We start from the raw sequence: 24,438 nt of genomic DNA, 5'->3' as shown, positions 1-24,438 counted from the left end.
TACAGTCGAGATGTGGCATTACCATCCTCACATGACAAAGTCGAAGTAGGAGCTCAATGAACCTGAACCTGCAAAATGAGACAAGGTTTATATTACTCACAAAGTGTGTTATTACCACCTCAATACCACTGAAGAGGTTATATATTTACTGTTTATAGCAAAGCCACGGAGGACCAATAACACAGACAGACAAAAGAAAAAGTGTGTGTGTGTGTGTGTGTGTGTGTGTGTGTGATGATATTTGCTTTGCAAAAATAGGTTGACATTCCCCCCACCTGTGCTCTCTTATAGTGGAGTGGGGAGAGAAAGAGAGAGAGACTCATACACAGAGAGAGAGAGAGAGAGAGAGGGAGAGAGAGAGAGCAGGCAAAAAGCCAATAGGGCTTCTATGGGACTTCTCAATCCTAGTTCCGGATCCCAGTGTCAGCCCCTCTCCCCGTTTTTTATCACTGACAAGATCCTCCCAGCCACAGGAAGACACAGAGCTCCCATCTGTGCCTAAAACCTTGCCAAAGCACAGACTCCTAACGGTCACAAATCCGTAAAGGGGACAGTTACCTTTTTGTAAGCCTCATCTCATCTCAATTGCTACACATAGCCTACTGCAGACCAGCCATGGTTTTGGTGCTGCACTGATCCGTGCTGGACCTCACTTGACTCTTCCTGGTGCTGCAGCGTCTGAGCTACCGTAAATGGAGAAGGAGGCATCGTATTGGAACGGCTACAGGAATTGACAAGGGCAAAGGCTGCAGAGTGAAACAGCGCTGCCCTTGGTTTGCATGGAGCCTGAGGCTAATCTCAGCCTGTGACATCCTCGCAGCAGAGTCCGAAGGCCACTCTTTTATCATGACACACATGGCTTCTCTGTGAGCGACTGTGTCTCGTGTTTCCTGGGTCTCTGAATCCATGGCAACGGCAGCGTGAATGGTCTATTCAGGGAGCCGTCCACTACACCCTTCGCTCCTGAAACTGTAGGTCAGGAAACAAAATATATGGTTCTGGTTGATACCCATAATATTTTTTTATTAGATTGGGTCCCAGGGTGGGAGAATAAACTTCTGTCTTGGGGAGAAAGAATTGGGGAATTGCTGTTTATGTTCTCTGTTTTCCTCCTTCAGCTTCAGCAGTAACTGGCCTCTTCTGAAACCTCTTAATCTATGCTCTGGAATAGCAAAAAAAACAATTATTCAATTATTCATTCATAACTGTTTGCTCCAAAATGCTATTGCACTACTTGTGTTCAGCAGTCAAAATGTATTATTGTTTTATGGGGTTGTTTTTATGTGCTAAGAGCAGATGTTCCTGTAATACTAATTAAGATTTTAGATGTGTAGCATCCCCCAGTTCTATATGAATTGTGGTAAGATTTAACAGGTAACAAGTCCTTGCAGTTAAGGGAAGGTACATAGGAAAAATGGGTTATAAATGTTGGTTATGAGTTATTTTAACTAAATATGTATCAACCAAGATCATAAAGATCACATTAAGATGATTATCACCTTGTCAATACATGCTACATACATGCTTTTCATGCATTTGCCCTTACACCCAACTCTTCCCCTTAACATCTGATTATGAAATGCTTCAGTCTGTTTTTTTGAGTAGAGCAAGAGGCAAGAGGATCCTGCTGGACGGACCACAATCCAGATGTGTCCAGTAGTTCCCAAGCTGACACCATTGGGACAATTACAATGCATTACTATGACAGCACAGAAACTATGAAAAATAAAAACAACCACAGATTGCATTATCTTTCAGGAATGGAGAATTTCAACATCATTTCCCTGCATTTTCAGCCAAATTTAAAAACATTGCTTGCATGTTCTTGATAGTATGATAAATTGAACATGAATTGTAATCTGCTAATGATAATGTGAAACCACAAAGGGACAAGTTCTCTGTGTATAAATGCATTATCATTGTTGTTAGATGGAAACCTCATAATACAATTTTCCTGATTTTCTTGTTTTATCTTCAATTGAAGGATTACATGGTCCTCTATGGGTTGATAACATTCTACAACCCTTTGGTTTCGGAAACCTTTTGCCAACCCATTAGATGAACTTCAAAATGCATTGCTGTCAAGCTACAAACAAGGCTGTTTTCTTAGTTCCTCAAAAGTTGACATTTTGGAGACATATGGGGCTTTCGCCTGACAAAGAGCTATATGCAGTTTGTGTGAATGAGTCCTATGATGTTATGAACGGATACACTTTTGAGCTGCTCCGCTGACAATGGGTGAGAGGCTGATGTTGTGGACTGCCAGAATGTTTTTGAGCTTTTACACCTGAATAAAATTTGGGATAGACTTGTTCATGTTCAAAAACCAGAAACTGAACAATCCAGTGGATAAAAATAGTGAAAAAAAAAGTGAATTTTCCTTTCAAGGAGGCACTAACCTGGTTCATTGATTTGGCTGTCATCTCCAAACCAATTCCTTTAAAATGAGCTCGTCCCAATTCTATTCTTACTTTTTTCAGTGGAGGTTAGCACAATGAAAGAATGTATAAAAAGGACTATTTTGGTCAGAGGTTTCGCTTTTCCCGCAGTTATCTTCCCACCTACTGTACAGACAAACAACAATAATCTTCTCGGATGGGATTTCTTGGGACAAAAAATGTTTGAAATAGGAGTCTGCAGTCTAAAGCGCCTCTACTTGGCCAACCTTTGCAGGAAAAAGTTTAGGAACCTAAACTTTTCCCCAGTCAACATGGTGTGTGATTGACTAATATGACCACTCCATTCTTCAGAAGCCATAGGCAGATGCTGGCTCAGCAGATATTGGTATCCCTGCTAAGAGGTCAGCTCCACTGTCAAGTTGCAGGGACAGCTTTCCCAACTTGCAGTTTTAAATTGAGCAATAATGTTACATCCTGTGCCAACAGAAATTGTGGACGTAAAAAGGGGAAATGATCACTGGGGCGCACACTCCACCCAACAGAGTCATAACATTGCACGATACTGACAAGAATAGACAAATTCTGCTGACAAACCTTTTGGAAAGGCATCATTATTAAAAACCATAACCATCTAATAGTAGCCGGGGTATTTATTTGCTTTATTTTATCACACTTTAAATATTGCATTTATCTGCGTAAAAGTACATAAGGCCACATATTACAAGATACAAATGCATGATTCAGTAATGTTATGGCTGTGTGAGGCATGTTCTGATGCTGTTTTGTCACCTAACTACCTACATTACCTACATACTATTTTTTGGACCAGGCATTTATTCCAGACAGGTGCTTATTTGCTAAAATATGAAGATTTCTCAGATTATCATGACAGAAATGTTGTTATTTGAGACCAGGCATGTTTATGGTATTGTCAGGAATCATTTGAAATAACAGGTCTCTTTACGGCATCTAATTTGTTGTCTCCCATTTCTATCATTTGAAGAAAGGATAGGCTTATAACATAACTGATGTTTAAACCATTGCTACTAGACAGGCTGGAGCCCTGCTGACCAATAAAAAATGCACTCAAACACCCTGGTGTAAGAGGGATGATTCAGTTCTCAGGAAGTATTTGTGTAAGCATATTTTGATTTGCTTGCAAGCTGTGAACGGTTGAATATACAGTCTAGGACAAAAAGAGGGGTGGTACGGATTCCACCCGAGCCCATGAAGAATTAGCCCTGTTAGCCACCTGGCAGGACAGTGTTAACACATGTAGTGGAATTATTGTTTTTTTCTTTTATTTACTCAGACCTGAACACATACCCAAAGACCCTCTTACACACAGACACAGACAGACAGACAGACCCCCCCTACCCCCCTCCCCCGCCCCACACATACACACACGCACAAGTTACACACATGCACACACGGAAGTTGCCCACTAAAACGCATTATTCCACCGAGCACATGGGAAAGTGATAATTGCTCACTTCTCCAGTCCACGCTTTCAAAGCCAGCCTTGCCCAGGCATTCTTAACCCCCCTCCTCCTTTCACACACGCACACGTGTTTATGAACATTCAAAAGGTTTGACATTGATATTATCAATTATCAATTAGTGCCACAACCGTTTATGAGAATAGGTAAAGGTTGCTTCCATAAACTGCCCTATTCTGAATACACAATTATGTACTTATGTATCAAGTAATTTGTAACAAAAGAAACAGGAGCAAGTGAAAAGAGATCTTCCCTAGTAGAGTCAACAAAGTATCACTTTATTATTAGCATATTATTAGCCACTGGGAGCACAGAAGACTTAATTTCAATGCATAAATGTTGTTGTATAGAGAACAGGCTATTTCTTCGAGGCTTGAAAAAGTTGAATTTCTGGGCTGTGCGCAGAGTGCTCTGATTGGCTGAGCGGAACAAGTGTACAATACGTAGAACTGACGTTAATTCACAAAGACGAATGATGTGGCAAAAATCAAAGGGCGAGGAGAAAGAAATAGTGCCATTTTTCACATCCCTCATTTTATCTTTTATTTCAGAAATACATTGTCCCTGGTCGAAATTTTAAAGATAATATGTAAAACTGAAAATATGCGAATGAAATGGTAAATGTATACGAGAGGTTGTACTTTTTAAAAAGTGTGAGTCGATATTCATCCGCCTCAGTAAGTGCACTTCCATTTCCGGGATGTTTTCTCTGCTGACCAACCTCCACCGCCATTGCAGGTCCAGGGAGTCGGTGTAGCGGCAGCCAGTCATTAGCCAGGGGAAGCTCGCAAGTAAACAGTTAAAGGACGAATAAAATCACCATCACACCGACAACACGTTTTAAGCAATACTAAGAATTAATTCATTTGGACTTTAGAGTAGCCGTTCCCTGGCTGTCCGGCTAGGATCTGAGAGAAGAAGCCGTAGTTTGTTAGCGTTAGAAGAAACAGGAGGAGAGTAAGAGGAACCGCCATGGCTCAGATCCTGCCTATCCGCTTTCAGGAGCACCTGCAGGTATGTTGATGAATGAATGGTTAAACTGCTTGGTAAACTGTGTGTTTCCGTCTCAATCACTTAATTGTAACTACGGCGTTGCCAGCTACTCTACAGACTTTTCTAGTGTAAGGAAAAGCTAGCGTTCGCTAGTTAGGCTAAGTTAGCTATTGCGAGCTAAGCTAACTACCTAGCCACTGTGGATGACGTTTATCTGAGTTAGCATCTAGCTTTCGTGCTAACACGTTAGCTAGCCACCCTTGTTCTGGGTGTAAATGATGAAAATCTGCAGTGAATGAACACGGTGCAAATAAATATTGTTGTAATGTCGTAGTCAATGATGGTAACATGTAACGTCTTGTGTGTTTAAAACAAGCTTTCTCAGAAATACAATACTCGTCTGTCCGGAGTATCGATTGCAATACTACTAATGTTCACCCTCCGTGCTGCGATAGCGATGATAGTTATAACGGCTGAATTATAAATCTCCAATGTGTTAGTACATCATAGAATAAAATGCTACCCCACAATAACGAGTTTAGAAATCTCCCACCTTACTTGATATATTTATGGCACAGCAACATACAAAATTGAATATATTTCAACTTATACCGTTGGTTCATTCCTATGGTTTCGAAATGACCTTAAAATATGTGTCACTGTTACTTTTAAAGTGACCGGCCGGCTATCTCGACAAGGCTATCTCGCAAGCAACCTATAGCACTGGTCTGGTGGTTTGTTGGCTTGTCAGATAGCAAGCTGACTAGCCACGTTAAATAACTCAGCCAAGGTTAGCTCAGGAAATGTGTGAAATCTATTGCGACTGAAACATTTGTAGCCGCGGAAACTAGGTTGATGCTTGGCAGTAACGTATTTTCAGTTTCTCCTGTCTCAGCCAAAACCTCGATTTGACGTGGCAGTAAAAACGCTCATATATTTCTATGACACTCCAATTGACAACTTTGGTTTGCCTTGATTATGTAGCCTCACTGTAAATATTGGACTAATGCTTGTTTCTTGTTTTCAATGGCCACACCTTTATTGTAACCCCATTAAACTGCCAGTCGGTCAGGTTGAGGAAGAGGAAAACATTCATGCCCCTCAAAGCCTATGGATTGGATCAGGAGTGCTGGCTTGCAAGATCTCTGAGCTAATGAATTAATCATAGTGTCTTTGGTGTTTCAGTCGAGCTTCAAAATGAGACATGCGATCCGCCTACCTCTTGGCTTCAAGAAAATCATTTGTTTATTCAACTTGGTTTATTTGTTTTCTAAATATAATGAAGCATTTGTTTCGGTGAATAGCCTGGTCTGAACACAAAACGCTTTGTCACTCACAGCTTGGTAAGACTGAAGGCTTTGGGCCTGATTCTAGACATCCTTCCAATGATTTAGGCAGTTTGAAGTTTATCTACTTTTCCCTCATTTCTGGAAGGGGCTGTCTGTGTTCTGTGCTCAGAATTTAATAATAATAATAATGACGGAGGGATTATGATAATGTGATACTTTGTTGACCCATATAGGGAAATTATCTTTTCTCATGATTCCCTTCACAGGGAGGTCAGAGGTCAGGGTCAGCTACAGAACAGTGCCCTTGTAGTTGTTAGGGATTCAGCGTCTTGATCAACAACACTTCACCAGTGTGGATGCTTGACGAAATGGGGGCTCTGATCTCCCTACGTACTGTGCCAACATTCTACCTTAACACTGCTGCCCTAACACTCAAAGTATAGATCTTTTGAGAATGGCCAGGATTAAAAAAAGTGCTTTGCATGTGCAAAGCTGGTGGAAGGCTGTTCTCAGATTTTGTCAGATTTGCAGATGTGTCTAGTGGTGAGGCCAATACAAATGAGACCTGTAGCATTTCCTCCGCTCTCACAAGTTCACATGAGTCTCAGAGTAGCACTGCACTCTACATTATTACCATCTTAGATTATGTGACAGCATTTGATAAGTTAATATACAGTATATCACAAGAGTTTATATGGAGGCTTACTTTAACAAAGCTGTGCAAAGGCCTTTTATGTGTGGAATTACAATGCAAAGATTATGGAGTGGCTTTTGAGTCCCTTGTCAAGTCCCCTTAATTGCAGGAGTGGGAGTGAAAAGATAGAGCAAGGTAGAAGTGGTGAATTATTGTGTTGGTAATTCTGTGCATTGAAACTGAACTGCACTGCAATATTTTACCTGCAGCCCAGGGAGAGGCTTGTTGTGCAATCAAGCCACTACTTCTTTGTGTGCTCTATTGCTCTGATAGTGGAATTGTATCATCAACAGTAGCTCTTGAGTAAGATGTATAGCATTTCACATAGACATGAGGTAGCCTTTCCTGTGTGTGCATTTTTTCATAATCACAAAGTAGCTTATGTTGCATTTAATTCAGATTCGTGTGCTTACTGTAGCACACTGTAGTTCTCAGTGATAAGAAGTTCCAGGGTGAAACTGTGCGTATTCCCTGATTTCTGTGTCATTGGCTTGTCAAGGTCATTGTGGGACTAATGAACACCCAAGGGATTTCCAGCTACTATCACTAATGCATGACCTGCATATGCTGTTTCATGCATGTTTCACAGCATGCAACCACATGAGCAGCTCATGCAGAATATTGTCCCCACATTGCCCTTCAGATGGAGCAGTTTAGAGCGGATGAATGTGATGTGAAAATGAAGAGGCAAGGGATTCGTGTAGGTCATTTATTTATACGGCAGAGGCTTGTGGTGCAGGTATCAGTCAGCTTGTCTGGTTTATGTCCACTCATCCTGTGGAGTTTGTCCATAAATCCTGCTGGCTGTCAGGTGCTATATGGTGCTGGCGTGCCTCCTCACTGGATCACCCAGGAAACAGGCAGCAGGAAGAGAATTCCCTCCGCTCAATGGTACAGTAGGGTCACATGATCCTGGAGAGTCTATCCTGACGTCGGTTCCTGGTGTCTGCTTTGTGGTGTTTGTGGTGTCATGATTTCTCACTCAGCTGTGCAGGTGCAGCATGCAGGCCCAGCAAAACCATCAGGTCCATGACTCCTGTACATGGTACAGATATAGCATATTTGTTCAGCCAACCCAGCTTGCTTTAGCACATATGAGTTAATCCTGATTGAACCCAGTGATTTTGATCAGCCCCAGTATTGCAACTTCTCAAATATGATGTCAATAGGGGCACTATTTTTTATTTCTTCTGTATATACAGTAAACGCCATTATACCTATACATTAAAGCAGTTCTTTTTCACCATGCCAACACTTCAGTGTAACCCTATATTTTAATCTTGTATGTGCTTGAACAAATACAAATATCTGTTACTTTTTTGAGAGGCTTAAAACTTTACTGTATCATTAGATGTGATATCAAAACAGTAGCCCTGTTATTAAAGAGATTTGACTCTGTTAGGCTTCAGCAGTAGTACCAGCTAGTAAATGGTAGGCTATAACTTGGGTCTCCATTTGCCAACTAAGCACAATTTTTTTCTCAAAACCTGTCATTTGCATTGTTTTCTGGGCATACCCCTTTCATTCCCCTTCCTTTTGATAAAGTTGACTTGAAAGCTAGATAACAAGCAGCACCATAGCTTACATCTCCCCCATGAAGCTGGCCATCTTTGTGTGTGATTATTACCACAGGGTAATATCAAAATAAAGTTGACCCAAGCAATTCTCAAAATGCCTTTTGACATTTTACGCAGGATTCTGATTTGTTCTGGACTTGTGGCCAGACAGAGCCAGCTGTACATTGGCCACGGCTGCATTAAAGCAAGCATTTCCCTTGGTCTGCTCTCTCTCTCTCGCTCTCTCTCCCTCTTCCTCCCTCCCTCTCCCCCCCTCTGCAATTGTGTGTTCTCACTCATCCGGTCCACTTGCATAGCTTGCATTTTTATATATCATCCATTTATACAGCTGAGTATTGACTCCAGTTTTAAAGAACTTTCTTCTCGCAGATGTACAATAAAAATGGCTATTTCTTAATGCCTCATATCTTTCTATAGTTTTCCTGGTAGTGGGATCTCAGTATCTTGAAAAGAATGGGTCTTGGATCCTGTTTATGGAATGATGACATTATAGCTATTCTGTGTTGACAAAGGCTTCCCTTGCAAATAGTACTTAGTAACAGAACAGGGTTTGACAAGTCAACTTTCCTTACTGGTGCCAGATAGGTCCTGTTGAAGATTTGGAGAAGGAAAAACCAATGGCTTTAGCTTATCAAATAGTTGGTTTATTCAACACAATATTTGATATACAGTTCTGTAATAAAATGGTGAAACACATTTGTTAATCAACTTTTCTCTACAATATGTGACTGGTTTGCGTAACTATGCACAGTGATCTGTTATGTTGACAAAGCAAGTCATCCTCTAGCCAAATTCACAGGGAAACACACACACACCATCTAACTTTTGTATTAGATTTGTTGATTGTGGTTCATTGGTTCAAAAGAGAGAAAGAGAGAACACTCGGCTTTGATTGGAACAGAGCCATAAACATTAGAGGAATTTACGAATTGGTTCAGATGGCAGATATGAGGGGAAAGAGTGTCAAGTTATTGCCAGTCACATGTTTATACAACCGCCTGGGTAGCTTTAATTGAAGAAGTTGTGGTCCTAGGAAGAGTTATGTTCGTTGAGCTCCCTGAATGCTCTGAAAAGATGGCATTTGAATTGGAGGAATCCTGGCAGTGTTGGGACAATGTTAGGACACTTTGCACCAAGGGATGAGCATGAGAACAGTAATGTATCCCCTGTTCAGACCAGAAGTGTAATGGACATGTAGTGGGATTTCTGCACGCCAGTCGCAGCTGGGCTGTTCAGACCAGAAGTGTATGTCAGTGCAGCTCCTCTCCAGCAGACCTCCCTGAGTACACACTACACAGAGGAGAAATACCCTGTGAAAATAGGCTGTACATGCATTGTGTAACAACTTCCCAAGCCTTAATGTTGTCTTTGCAGAAACAATGCTGACGGCTCACTGTGCTTTTCCACTTCAGGGATTAACTTTATATCCATCTTCTTGACTTTCTCCACAGACTCTCTCGCATCAAGGCAGCCCCGTTTATTTATGTAGGATTTTTCTCAGCCAGTGTTGTAATTAGGCAATCTTTGAACAAACCTATCAGACCTATAAGTCTCTCACTCTCCCCCTCTGTGTTGTAAATAATAAATCCTAAACATCTATTTTCATTTTTTTTGTGACAATTAAATAACAGACCCAATTTTCAAAAGGCAAGTGATAATTCAAAACCAGATATGATCACCTTCCTACATTGACTGTTACATTTAGAATTTGCATCAGTGCACATATATTAATCAATAACAACAACAGGGAAGACATTGGTAGGTTGGTCACTGATTATTCTGTGGTGATAAGATGCAAATATGACCATCTACAGCGTGTTTTCATTGTATTGTAAGGAAGCGGGCTACGCAGCTGATACGCGTCTATTCCGCTTCTGGTCTGAACAGGGCCTTACACCAGGAGGCTGTCAACTGTATGCACATGGTCCAGATTTATTGTTTTCAGTCATATATGATAGTAAATTTAAATGGTTATAATTGCATATACCATTCCCTCCTTACCATTTGCCTTGTTAAATGCTGCTAAAACCTTGGGAGGGAGTTTTTATTGTGTCATGCTCTCTAAACATCACCTTAAAAGGTTTGCACGGTGCACTTTGAACTCTGTCGGTAACTGACCTGCTGATATCTCGTGACAGGCTACTGAGGATATAGATTTGCTGAACACTTGACATTCCACCACGCCACTCAAATGTACAATAAAGCATGCATTTAGGGAGAAAAAGGAAACTCCAGTCCCAAAACCACCTCAGCAGAACTGGAGTGGGGATGGATGGAGTCCACAAACGCATGCATTCCTTCCTTCTGTTCGCCCTTCTCGTTCCCTTTATCTAACCGTTAGGGCAGCCCTCTTCCTCCTCACCCCTGGACTGGTCACATGTCACCCTCCCAGTGTCACATGGTAGTGGAGGAGGCAGCACCAAGTCGGCCTGTTGTTTCAGCCCTTGTAGACAATGGGCTCCTGGTTTCCTGTTGTGGAGCGCTGCAGCGAAGCGCTGCAAGCCTCAGCACATTACATAGCACATCCTTCCCTGCCCTGCCTTGAACTTTACATACAGGACATACAGGGCTTTTTTCTGCTGAGCAAGGTGCCGTTTTCCATCGAAGGAAGAGCAGATGGGTCAAATCAACAGATGGGGCTCCCTCGGGGTCAGCAGGAATAGTTGAAATCTGGGGGCTGATTCCTGATCTCTTTAAGGTTTAGCAGCAACAAGTGCAGATAGACTAGGCTGCAGTGTCATGTTGATGTGGCTGCTTACTGTCAGCCCAAGGTTTTGAATAGGATGTTTTACTTTCAGTTTAACATTGCTTCCTTGTGCGAGAGCGCGGTGTCTTCTGGGCTAGATTACTGTCTGCCATGGTTCAGCACATCAGAGGGAGAAAATATCGTTTCCACTCCAAAGTTAAATTATGTGTGAGTGAGTGAACTCCATGTGGGGGATGATCATTATCTTTCCCATTAGTTCTCATTCCCCTGATGAGGCGATGAGATTTGCTTGGACTTGAGTTGATGACTCTTGGCCTTTTTCCACAGTGCACTAGCTCACATGGTGAACAGTGCTGATAAAAGGGAGAGCTTCCTGTCTTATGATCGTAGCTCCTTTGGTGCAATTGGAGTGAAGGTTCACTCCACTCAGCCCAGTAATGACAGATTGAGCTGGGTGGTGAGTCTGTGTCTGTGTTGGTCACTATAGTTTTCCTGATAGCCAAGAAATATAGGACATTGTATCCACTAAATAATTTCTTATCTCCATTGGAATTTCAGAATTTCATAAATTGTGATAATCTGTTTTTGCTTGTGTTGCTTAGGACTCTCTTTCTCAGAGGAGGTGTGGCAAATGCCAACTTACCTGTGCATATCAGTAGTAGATCATTATGTTAGCTTTCACAGAGGTGATGTAACCTCAATAATTCCTCAATATAATATCCGGCGAGCTAGCAGAATATGGCAGTCATTTCCTGACACTGTCTTGATAATGTTGCAGGGCAGCTAGCCAGCTGTCTTGTGTGTTGGTTGACATTAGCCCAGCAGGTTTTAATTTGGCACACACAACCTTTTACTGATGTGCATGGCAATTTCCCGTACTGCTGCTGCTACAAGAAATTTGCCTTGTGGAGCCAATAATTTGGGACATGCCCTACTATAATGTCATGTCATTGAAGACGCAGTGAAGGGTTTGCCTTTTGAAAGTGATTAGAAAGGAGGGAGAGGGGAGGGGGAGAGGGGTGGAGTTAATGGTTTGTCATGGGAGTGATGATAGTAATGGATGGTGTGAGAGGCCTAATGGTGAGTCACCATGCCTCTTGTTGGCAGTTTGTTGCTCCCATTGCACTGGCTGAGCTGGCCTGCTCTCAGCAGCTTAGCCTATGCAGATAATAGCCATGCTTGCTCTCTCCCTGTGCTCATGTACATTGATTCTCTTATTCCTCCTTACTACACTGTTTTCTTTCTCTGTTTACATTCTTTGTACCATATTTCTTCATCTCTCCTTCCTCATGTACTAGACATTGTTTTTTCTCTTACTTTTTCTTTGGCGTTCCCTCTCTGAACTGCCGTCTTCTTATCATTTTTGTTCCCCTCTCTCCCTTTCATGATGCTGTTGTGGCATTGAACTCATATGAAGACGCACTCGCCAGATAAATTCGTAAGTCGTGCTACAGTAACCTTGATGCTCTCCCTCACATCTCTGTCAAGGCTCTCTTGTGATCTACACCTCTCTTCCCTGTTGATTGTGTTTGTTGTCCTTTCATATTTAATACAGCTATTTAGCTGCCTCTGGAATCAAAGACCTAGAGCTAGCATGTGTCCATCAGAGCTTGTGCTAACAATGAGGCTAAAAGCAGCAGCCAGGACAGGCAAGACTAAATGAGTGAATTTCCAGGTTGGTTGTAGCGCTGCTGGTTTGACCTGCTTTCACCCAAATTCCTACTCATTGATGTCACAGCGGCGTTAGCCCACAGCAGTGTTTTACCATAGTGTTGTCATAGCAAACCAGTCTGACAGACCAAACTGTGGTGCGGTCCACCATCCAGCTTTGTAACATCTGTCTGAGTATTTATTTATTTATTCCAGAGGACAGAGGTAACATATTCATTGTGATTAGGACAAGCTGTGAGCCTGTTGTTCTTTCCTGTTTTACGAGGGTTTTTCATTGTGAATGAAAGGGCTTCCTGCGGAACCACATAGACGGCAGATGGGGGAGAGAGAGAGTGAGAGAGAGAGCATGTAAATCTGTCTAGAAAACTATTGTGTAATGACTGAGAGGATAACCCTCCTCTCTCCTGCTGTCTAGCAGGATTACTACCACCGGTGTAGGACACCTCAGTCTTTGCAGCTGTTACAGAGAGACTAGAAGGATGATTTGAAGAAATTCTGAAGTTGGCACAGCTCTTTTCATAAAATCTTAGATATTAGCCACTAAAATAGGGTATTTTAATATTGCTACAAAGGCAGAATGTTGGTGCACTCTTGGTTTGAATACGTCCAAGGTCATCTCTAGGGAGATGGTAGCATTTCTAGTGTCACTGTGTCTTTTCGTGTGCTGATGTAACAAACCGTTGCCAGTTGTCATTGAGACCAGCTTTACTCAGGGATGAATCATATTCTCTCTGGGGGCTGCTTCTCCCTTTGTCTGGTGTTTGAATAAATACTAATGAATGCTGCTTAGATAAACAAGGCTCCTTTTACTGGACAGCAGCAGTGATAAGAGGCATGGAAGCTGCAGTGACGTTGCTGTATGATGTCACCCTCAATAATAAAAAAAACATGAACACTGAGGTGAAATATTGCAACAGGCCAGTATTCAGTTCTTTCCTCAAAACTGGTAGCAACACTTGTCCTATGAGGTAATTTGTAGCAATGTCATTGAGAGGGAACCAGGTTACACATGAGTGAAAGAATGTGGGTGGGGCTGGGCTGTGGGGGAGGGTGTGTCCCATCATTGATAAAAGGTGCTCCCATTTCGTTGAGCACTTCCTGGAACTGTGGTTTGTGTTTGCTGATTAGGAGTCAGCCATGCCAAATTGTTGATAATGGAGCCACTCATATTGTCAGAAAAGCAGCCATCTACCATAGCCCTTTTATCATTAACAAGGCTTGAAATGAACACTAGGCACAAAACATGCGGGTAAATTGTGGCTGTCGCTGGCAAGCCTACTAGTCACTTTGGCAGGGAGCCAGCTTGTGTTCACAAAACTACTTTTGGTAGCGATCATTAATATTTGCCACAGAACATTAGAATGTAGCCTAGATTAGAACATTTCTTCATTGTTTCAAGGTAATTGGTCTTTATTGTTTCTCTGTCATTTGATCATGATCAGTTATCCATGGCAGTGGGGAAGCACAGTGTACTATAGGTATGTTCTGTGTAGAGTAACACGGCATAGCCTATTGTACTTCTCTCCTTTCCAACCTCTGTTGGACATTTCCTGTTTCTCTTCATAGCAACTGACTGTGTGTGCTGCTGCTGCTTCCTTGAGCTCAGTCCTATGAGATGTGAAAGCATTTGGTTTTTGGATTATAGGATCGAGCAGACGATGCTTCTCCCGCAGTCCCCAATTGTAACTCGAGGAGGAGTGTTGCTGTGGCAGATTAACAACAACAAACAACACGCAGAACACTGCCAAATGAATTCAGTTTTATTCTGGAGGGTCGTAAAAGATAAAAATGGAGACTCAAATATAAATTTGTTGTCAGCCTGTGAGGTGTGAAAGTCTCTCCTTGCAGGTGAGCTGGTTTTGTCCTCAAGTCAGCCTACTTGACATGTCAAATGTTAACATTACTCTGTGCAAGTTGTGTTGCAGTAACGATACCAAAAAGTACGGCATTACCTGATTTGAGAAGAACTACTTTAGAGTTTTTAGAAAACCCTTACTTTATTTTGCATTGTTTACAGTGTGTCATAATTATTATCATCAGGCCACATAAAACTAACACACAATCCTTGTTTATTTGCACAGCAATTTGCCTCAAGTTTGCCTCACATTTTACCAGAAAATCATGTTCCAGATGGCTTCAGATAAATGTATGTGTCATCTGTACAACTGTGGTGTATTGCTGCTAGCTTGCAAAAGTAGGGGGAAGTTGCAACAGCAAAAATATGTCCTGTGGGATACTCTTTGTAGTTTCATTTCCTTCACTTTTACTTCACAAAAGTGTCATCAACGGCTGGAATAGTCTTAATTTTAATTTGTGTGATGATTTTGTTTCAAACCACTTTGTCATTAAATGTTATTTTAGGTTTAAATGCGCATTGCACATTTTTTTTATTGTTTCAGTTTGGTTTGCAGCGGTTTCATTTTATAATTTAAACCATGATACTTTGGCTTGTACTAGTACCAAAGTCATAATTTTGGTATCATGACAACACTTCTGCCCAGTACTGTCTTGGCCAGTACAGCCACACCATGCTGCCGCCCTCAGCAGGTAGTGCTGTGTCAGGGTTTGTATGAGGCGGGCAGGATGCCCTGTTGCCAGCCTTGGCAGTGAGCTGTGCTGGCGATATGTGCTGCTAAGCTGCTCACCCACAGCCTCAGGCTTTTGTTTTCGTGCAGGTTAAGCCTCTGTATGTCCCTCATACTAGGCAAGACAGGGTGTCTGTGTATCATGTTGTTTCTCCTACCAGGTCACCAGCAGGTCAGGGAAACTTTTTTTTTTGTTCAGTCTTTTTTTTTATTAGTTTTTTTAGGTAATACAAAATATGTCATACAGTTTATGATATTATTATGATATTTTAACAAAATTCCATCCCACAAGTACCCCAAACTTATTGCACCGTTATAAATTTGCAAAGATCAGGGAAACTTCGGCAGAACTGATAAACTCTTGTACACTTATATTTTGGGTGCTCCAGCCTCAAAGATCTGTGACATTGGAATAACCCTTGCACATTATTTAGCTTCACGTCAATGTCTTCATCATAGATGTTTTTTAAGGCCCATGTTTTGAATTGGCTAACTTGCCTTTTAATGCAGGCATAGTGCTATACGTAGTATTGACAAACTGCACCTGATAAGCTGCTGGCAGTCATGAAAATACTGAAGTCAGCTTTGAGAAGGACTGCAATGAGACTGCAATGTTATTGTAAGACTGTTGTAGTTTCCTCTTTGGCCAGTGCTTTGAGAACTTGGCCTTGAATTAGCTCTCCACCCAGCCCAGCTCTCCAGCCATCATGGCCGGTCCACAGCTCCATGTGTCCACAGGGCTGCTGCTCTGTGTCAGGCTCGGTGACCTCACCGGCTTGGCTGTGGTTGTGGGGAGCAGCTGAGCCGGCGGTCGAAGCCCTCACATTGGATGCTGTTGTTGTTCAGCCAGGACCAGGCGTGCTCAGTCTTCTGGTTGTTCAAAACTCTTATTACTGTCTATCAGGTTGACAAGGTAATTGTGGCTTTCAAGAACCATCTGACTGATATGAGATAGTCACCGCAACACCTCAAAGTCTTTCAGTTGTCTGGCAACTCCCCTTTTCTCCCCTTTCTTTTGCCACATGTTTCCCTTGGCATCTCTTGGGAAATTTGCAGTGAAATTAAAATTAACTAGAACTACTAGTTCTGGAGTAGCAGCATGGAGATTACATTGTGGCACAAGGAGTTTGACCTCCCCCTTGTCATAGATTTGTTTTCAGATAGATTTCAAATGGTGTCTAATTTAACTGTGAGCTTTTGCAGCCTGTTTCTGTTAAACTAAACTCCCCCCCCTTCTGCTCTCCTAGCTCCAAAACTTGGGCATTAATCCGGCCAACATAGGCTTCAGCACCCTGACCATGGAGTCGGATAAGTTCATCTGTATCCGTGAGAAGGTGGGTGAGCAGGCCCAGGTGGTGATCATCGACATGGCTGACCCCAACACGCCCATCCGCAGGCCCATCTCCGCCGACAGCGCCATCATGAACCCCGCCAGCAAGGTCATCGCACTTAAAGGTATGGCAAAGCTGCCAGTGTCAGCCACATCTCTCTTGCTACACTGACTCTCTAAGAAGAATTATAGTATATTGTTTCAATGTTGTATCTTAACTAACCCCTTTAAGGGGCCTCCGTCATTCAGTTTTGACATGTTTGTACAATATAGCAACATTATCCATTTAGTGCTTAAGAATATTTTGAAACAATTCTCATCTGTTTATGTCCACATACATCCAGCTACTTTAGTTTTCTGTTGTAAAGTAGTTTTTTATTGGCCAACATGTATCTGTTTTTCCCCAAACATTTGTCCTCTAATTAGTCAAAGTAGCATATTTTGATCCTTTTTGTCCAGCAGCCATAATTGCTTTGACTTTTGTGTTGTTTTTGTTTTTGTCTGTTTTTGTCTTTTGTATGTTCTTTTTTTTTCTTTACTGCTTTCTTATGTGTATGCAGACGGTGAGTTGAAATTTAACTACTTCATTGTGGAAGTATAAATCCTGTTTTTAAATCACTATTCACGAGCAAAATACTCAGCTCAGAAATTACCCTGTTCAATTTTGATAAGCACACAAGCTTTAGTAGACACACACAATCACTCTTCAGTTGCATACAAATAAAGCTGTCATCACCTTGTCATCCATTGTAGGACCGGTCACATTTTTTTCAGCTCAGTATTAGGTAAAATGTTCTTGAAGTGAGCCTATAAGGTTAATAGCCTTGCTCTAATTATTTTCCATAAGTTTTTTTTTTTGGATATCTGAAACTTTTTCACAGTTACGCTATTGGAAATATTTCTGCGTAAACAGGATTTAGCTTTCACAGCCTTATAGCTTGCTGGCATTCCATCATTTTTATTAGTTGTACAAGTGATTTAGAACCTGTTTTAGGGGTGGAAATATTGTGGGTAAATTTATGATTTCATTTTAATTCACAATTTTTTTTCATTTTCCATTTTGAAATCCCTGTCTTCCTCCATCTGTGTGCAATTGTAATTAGGCCTACCCAAACCCGTCGTTTCACTTTTATTTTCCAGCTGTGTTTCATATTGGTTAGTTCATACTACACTAGTTTTTCTGAGCTAGCTTTGAACAACTATTGGATTTCTTTATAAAAGTGAGATTTCTACCATTCAGTAGTCATTACTGCAAGGGCTGAAGATTACGGATTGCTCCTACTATCAGAGGACGTAGACTTAATTTGTAACCTGTGTGGGAAGTCCAACGGCATCTGTTAGCAGTATTGATTTGATTCCACGTGTGCCCGAAGGGACGTCATCGCATCATGAGTAGTCCCAGATGAGCAGTGAACTGGTGGTGGAGAGATTATGGATAATGCCCTCTGAAGAGATCAGACTGGCCTGTCGGGGTGTGAAAGTTAGATTGGCTAAGATTTGATCGGCATTTAAAGTTAAAGAGTGCTTTGATTGCTTTAGGCCAGCAGATCCAATAAGAGCCTTGTGTTTGCATATGTGTAAGTGTGTTCAACTCTTGGCCTCGTCCCTGTCCACCTATTAAAACAGGATTTCAAGAGCCAAACAGCTTGAGTAAATCTCTATCAAATGTCATTCCTTGGATTTTGGACAGACCATCTCCCTCTGGTTACAATTTTACGCCCTAAATCATTGGTTCTCAAAGGCCCAAATATCTCCCCACCGGTCCTTGAGAGGGTTCCAGGGGGTTCCCAGCCAAATGAGAAATAGTTTAATTTCACTATAATTGTATTCACTAGAAATGATCCCACTTAGAATGTATAATTAACAACAACAAAAATCTTGCCATATAGAGGTCAAAATCGTATTCAAATAGAGGTCTGTGGAGCTTAATGTATACCTAGACATTAAAACATTTAAGATCTTCTGCCCTAACCGGTTCTCTGTGACCCCGTGGTTTACCCCAGCTCATTTGGCTTTTGTCATTTGTCTGAACCACCAACAATCCAGACTCGAACATAATGATGTCATGTAGACGTGCCAGGTGGACATCAATTAGTGTTGTTGTTTTACAGTGAGGAGGTAATGTCAGGAGGTAATGTCATTTGTATTATGGGTTATGTTTGGGGTGGTGGTAGCATGAATGGTTGGAGAAATGAGCAGGTGCCTCAGGGTATGTTTGTGTGTAGCTGTGAATTTCTAAATCATAGTCAAAGTGCTTCTAATGTATCCAAAAGAGACATTCTTGGCATGCTGAAAGGACAGGATGGGACATTTTTCCGGCTAGAGTGTCTACGATGAGGGCACAGCTTCACCCGCTGACTGAGATACAATCGGAGGACATAGTACAATGTGCAGCTGTGAATTGCATGCTGAATTTTATAGAGTTGTAGCTCACATCATGTGACATACAGAGGGGGGGCATACAGAAGGGCTGAACGTTACAAGACTTGCATCACTGCAGATTATGCTGCCTGGTTAAACATTATAGAGCAAATACAGTAGAATCCGAGCAATGCACATTCTCGTCAGCCATGAACTGTGAGATTATGGAAGATTAGTTGTGATTATTTTTATGTGATCAATTCTGTCTCTGTGGTGGATGGAGTGATGAGGTATATAGGTGTATAGAAAGCTCCAGTAGTACCTATCTGTTCCTCCCTAATCTGCATTTAGTCAGCGTAGACCCCTCCTTCCCTACTGTTGACCCTTCCCTGCTCAATCTTCCATATGATGCTCCTCACCTGACCCCGTCATGTGACACAGTATCAAGTTTTAACTTTTTTCATGTAACTGTGTCTGAAGGATGGACCCAATGCACACACACCTCCAGCGGCTTAACGTGATTCAATCAAAAACTCAATTTGCTTGCTCTTTTAAATTTGGCTGCTGCTGCAAATGGTACATTTGCTACACTGCTTATCGTACTCTGATCTCATGGCTTAGTGATGGCAAAATTATTTTGAAGGTTGTGCTAATGCATTGGTCTTTGCTTTTTCTCACCTCGTCGATGAATACTGAATAATGAACAAACAGGGAATTCACACTGCTTCTTAATAAGGCTTTAGCTCACTAAATTCACCCCAACTAATAAAACAAAGAATGCAGGTGAGTGAACCTTTTTCTAAACATTTAGTCACTGGTCTGTTATCCAGACAACCCTAAAACATGTCTAACCTCAGTTGTGAAAAATCTACCATAATCATTATTTGAAACCTTTTCTTTGAGGCTTGTCCCTAAAAGCCCCTTCACTGCTTGATATTTACCCCTTCCCTGTAATTGTGCCCACAAGTACCTTATTAGCTGTCCTAATCTACTATATTTGACCCGGATGCAGATGTGTTTGCCTTTTTGTGAGTTGTTTGTGATTTGCTTCTTCTTTCTCTGCTTTGTCTCTCTTTTATAAAGGCTATTCAGTTGATGGGGTGGGCCGAGTAGTCGGACGAAGCGACTATACATTACAGATATTATTACAGAGTACAGATATTTCCTTTGGCATTAAGATTACGATTATGGAAAGACAGAAGCACACATGCAGTCAGTCACTCACACGGAGTACCCCTCACCTTTTCTCTGTTTTAGCCACTGGATTGGCTACTAGAAGCGCAGGAAGGAAAAAATAATTTGTAACCATATACTTAATTGCCTGTGATATAGATGTGACAATGACAGTCCCTGTAGCCTCACTGGAGGCTGTAATTGAATTGACGTTTCCTTTTCTTTCCTATGTCAGTTCTCTCACAATCACAATTTTCAGGGCCTCCTTCAGATATGAGGCCAATTCCGACTACAGCATGAACGGCACCCCCTATCTGTCAGTCATGGCATCCTTGCCTGATGATCTCTGAGCCATGACTACCAATATTTCAAACTTGACTCTCCCTTTTCAAGTGGAATTTGGTATTTACCTTTTCCCACGTGTATGTGCATTTGTCTTGATTTATGTGTGTATGTGTTGTCTCACTGAAGTCGGAAGCCATAACGTGTTGTTCCATGCTTCGGCTCCTGCCCCTTTCCTTCTCTACAGCCGCCAAAACCCTTCAGATCTTCAACATTGAGATGAAGAGCAAGATGAAGGCGCACACCATGACGGACGACGTCACCTTCTGGAAGTGGATCTCCCTCAACACAGTGGCACTTGTGACTGACAACGCCGTCTACCACTGGAGCATGGAGGGCGACTCGCAGCCTGTCAAAGTCTTCGACCGCCACTCCAGCCTGGCAGGCTGCCAGATCATCAACTACCGCACTGATGCCAAGCAGAAATGGCTCCTGCTTATCGGTATCTCCGCCCAGGTAACTAGCTGCTCATGTCTTTGGGGTTAATTCCAAACGCATTGAGTTCTATGATACAGAATTGTACCTGTCTAGCAAGGCACATTTTCACACTGCGGGGGATATAAATAGCCCTGTTTGCATACATACGTAAACATGCACACGTATGCAAAGCTGTAGCTCTACCTATAGCATAGCCAGTCCCGTGTTTGTAATGCGTATTTATATGTATTGTTTTTGCCTGTTTCAGCAAAACCGTGTGGTGGGAGCGATGCAGCTGTACTCCGTAGACAGGAAGGTTTCTCAGCCCATCGAGGGCCATGCTGCCAGCTTCGCTCAATTCAAGATGGAGGGGAATGCAGAGGAGTCCACTCTGTTCTGCTTCGCTGTCAGAGGCCAGGCGGGGGGGAAGGTGATTGATGTTAATCACATATAGGGGAAACTTTAATGGAGTAGGCATTCTCCTTGGTAAACCTCTTAACTTTGTGATCTCTCTTGTGTTCTCTCTGTGACGCAGTTGCACATCATTGAAGTGGGGACCCCACCAACTGGCAACCAGCCATTTCCAAAGAAAGCAGTGGATGTGTTCTTCCCTCCAGAAGCCCAGAACGACTTCCCTGTGGCCATGCAGGTATGGAGCAGACTAAGCACTAAAAGGTCCTAAATTGACCAGTTGGCGTAGAGACTGTGAAATTAGTAATCTTGGCTGACAGATTACCAATTTCTTTCCGTAGAGTAAGCATTCACACTTATAATGTAGGCCTATGCATGATAGGTTTGTTAGTGGCAACGTGTAAGCTGTAAAGCAGGCTTTGCTGGAGCTGTTTGGGAGTTAAGTGCTTTGCTGAACGATACACAGCAGAAATGTATGTCTTCACAGGTGAAAGCGACAATACGTGCCCTCTTTATAGATTTCACTGACTTCATGATGAATCATTTGCTGGTTGGGTCAACTATCCAGATACCATTGCGTTCCTCTACTCTCTTGAACTGTTGCTCCCAAGGATCAAACCGATGACCTTCCTGTTACTCATCCCCTGTTCTAGCCTCCTCACGGCGTTTACACTGTTAGACAAGGTCACTGTGACCAGCCCTTGGTGGGGAACGAATCTAGTTCAGCTTCAGGATGATTTTGTGACAGAACGTCCTTGGAATTGAAGCTTTTCATGATTTGGCGGTTATTTGCTGCTTTTAAGCATAATAGACCATATAGGTTTAAATTAGGTCATTTTATACCACATGCAGGTGGTATGTAATTCTTCCTCCTCTCTTCTCAGATAAGCTCCAAGCAGGATGTGGTTTTCCTTATCACCAAATACGGCTACATCCACCTGTACGACCTGGAGACAGGCACCTGCATCTACATGAACCGGATTAGTGGCGAGACCATCTTCGTCACCGCCCCACACGAGGCCACCGCCGGCATCATCGGAGTCAACAGGAAGGGACAGGTACAAATATCAACCTTTGCCCATCCCCACTGCTCAGGGAAATTGAATGAAATTGATGTGAAGCATCATGGCTGCCGAATCCTATTAATGTCAAAGTAGTGATTCATAAAGCATTGTAAAGCATACACTCACGGCTCACTGAGGTAGTCAGAGGCCTCAGCTGTAGCTCAACCCAGGGTGTTGCTGATTAGAAACCCTCTGGTTTAATACAGCTTTGTTCTCCAGCATTATCACACTCTCAAGGGACAGCGGAGGAGGCCTGGGATGAATACAGCACCAGCTGATTACACCAGCTGTCCTTCTTACCTAACATCACCCATGTCAAAGACCCAGAACAGGACCACTGCTTTATTCACCCCTGCTGTCACCTCCAATCACATTTTCCAGCATAAGCTGACAGGCTGATGAATGTAAATGAGCGCAACGTCAAACATCACTTGTCGAATGGGGTAATGACAACAACACTGCTCCCCTTGTTTGTCTGTCGTCATCAGGGAAGCTCAGTCTTTGCCGGGAGGCATTATAAATAATCCAAGGTGTAGTGTTTCACAGAGAGAGGGGAGAGGGTTATGTCTAGCTGCCGTTGTGAGGCTGCACCAGTGAGGAGAACTGGATCCAGCCAGCTGATGAATAATGTTCCAGCCAGGCCACACACCACATGAATAATTGAGTGAAGAGAGGAAAGCCGATCTGAGGCAGTGACAGATCTGCCGTGCTGGGGCAGTGGAGTGTGTGTGTGTGTGTGTATGTGTGTACAGACAGACAGACACACATACACAGAGGCAGTGATCTCAGTGATAATAGGCCAGTGTCTAGGCCTGTCAGTGGCTCTACTTGAGTGGGTCAGTTACCAACAGTATTGGGTGGTAATGTGATGCTAAGTAATGGATTACTGGAATATTACTTTTCCCAGTTACAAGTAGTGTGATGAATTTCTATTTCAATGTCAGTAATAATATTACAGCAACCAATCAAAAAATGTGCTGTTAATCTATGCTATCACTCACATCAAAATATAAGTGAGAGATCAGAGTGAAGCTTAATTTTCTTTATCCTACCACCATCCCCACAATTTGTTTTCTTAATAATTGGTTGTCATCCTTTCACCCACAGTTTGATTAGATGTGAAATGGCAGAAGAACAGACTTTCTCTGGGTAGAAATATTCCTGCTCCTTTTGATATCAAGCAAAAGGATGACAAGAACCTTGGACATTGACGCTGTTTGGTTTCCCTGTTCATTCACAGAAGTGATCGAGTTAAATAATTCAGTAAAAGTATGCAATTGCAAATTTTGGGGGTGAGTTACAAGCCCAGCACTGGGTACCAGTCTTAACTTGATGAGCAGCATGTAAATCCTAAATCCACTGCTGTCTTCTGAACATCTGATTTTTCCCTTCTGTTCCTCAGGGCCCACATTTGTAGAGACTAACTAGACTGGAAACTAGAAAGTGATTTTACAGTCTAATTTGAGGCTGTCAAGCAGAATAGTTAAGAATGTGTGAGAAAGGGCTGCTGGCTGTGTGTATGTGCTGCCTAACCTGTAGTTGTTGCCGAGTTTCTTACTGGGAGCTGTGGAGTTTGGACCCTATGCTTGAGTGTGGTTCAGCGTCGGGGTCTTAGATGCTGTGTCTACGCTGAGCTGCTAGACCTGGCCTGACCTTGAAATGCAAGGATCCCTGAGAATAGCTGCAGCACTGAACTGTTCCCCACAAACCAGAGAGAGAGAAGAAGGAAAAGAGAGAGAAAGCGACAGAGCGAGAGAGGGAAAAAAAGGCCTACTACCCATCAGCACGTGATGTGCAGTGGGAGGCACAGCCTGGCGCCCTCAATCCTCTTAGTGCTGGCCCTCTCCTCCAATCACAGCCCTGACCTCCCCTTCTACGTCATCAGCATGGCAAAGACCTGCGATGTCTGCCCTATGGTCTTACTAT

At 42.5% G+C, this 24,438-nt stretch overlaps 1 protein-coding gene across 1 annotated transcript in view; it reads left to right on the top strand.

Moving 5' to 3' along the window:
• Positions 1 to 4,622: 4,622 nt before the first annotated feature.
• LOC139645168 (clathrin heavy chain 1-like) overlaps positions 4,623 to 24,438 on the top strand; it is a gene marked incomplete at its 3' end in the record, with an annotated part of 34,995 nt that continues 15,179 nt past the window's right edge. Inside the window, exons 1-6 of the mRNA XM_071520803.1 lie at positions 4,623 to 4,912; positions 16,662 to 16,869; positions 20,808 to 21,076; positions 21,306 to 21,467; positions 21,573 to 21,686; positions 22,333 to 22,506. Coding sequence (XP_071376904.1) covers positions 4,871 to 4,912; positions 16,662 to 16,869; positions 20,808 to 21,076; positions 21,306 to 21,467; positions 21,573 to 21,686; positions 22,333 to 22,506 — 969 coding nt within the window. The remainder of the gene's footprint in view (positions 4,913 to 16,661; positions 16,870 to 20,807; positions 21,077 to 21,305; positions 21,468 to 21,572; positions 21,687 to 22,332; positions 22,507 to 24,438) is intronic.

This window comes from Centroberyx affinis, unplaced genomic scaffold (assembly GCF_046629955.1).
Source record: "Centroberyx affinis isolate AG114_WGS23_722 - 3 ecotype Tasmania unplaced genomic scaffold, CSIRO-AGI_Caff_v1 ptg000069l_1, whole genome shotgun sequence".
Classification (NCBI taxonomy): Eukaryota; Metazoa; Chordata; class Actinopteri; order Beryciformes; family Berycidae; genus Centroberyx; species Centroberyx affinis.
The sequence above is the reverse complement of the archived record's forward strand: the minus strand, read 5'-3'. Positions and strand labels throughout refer to the sequence as shown.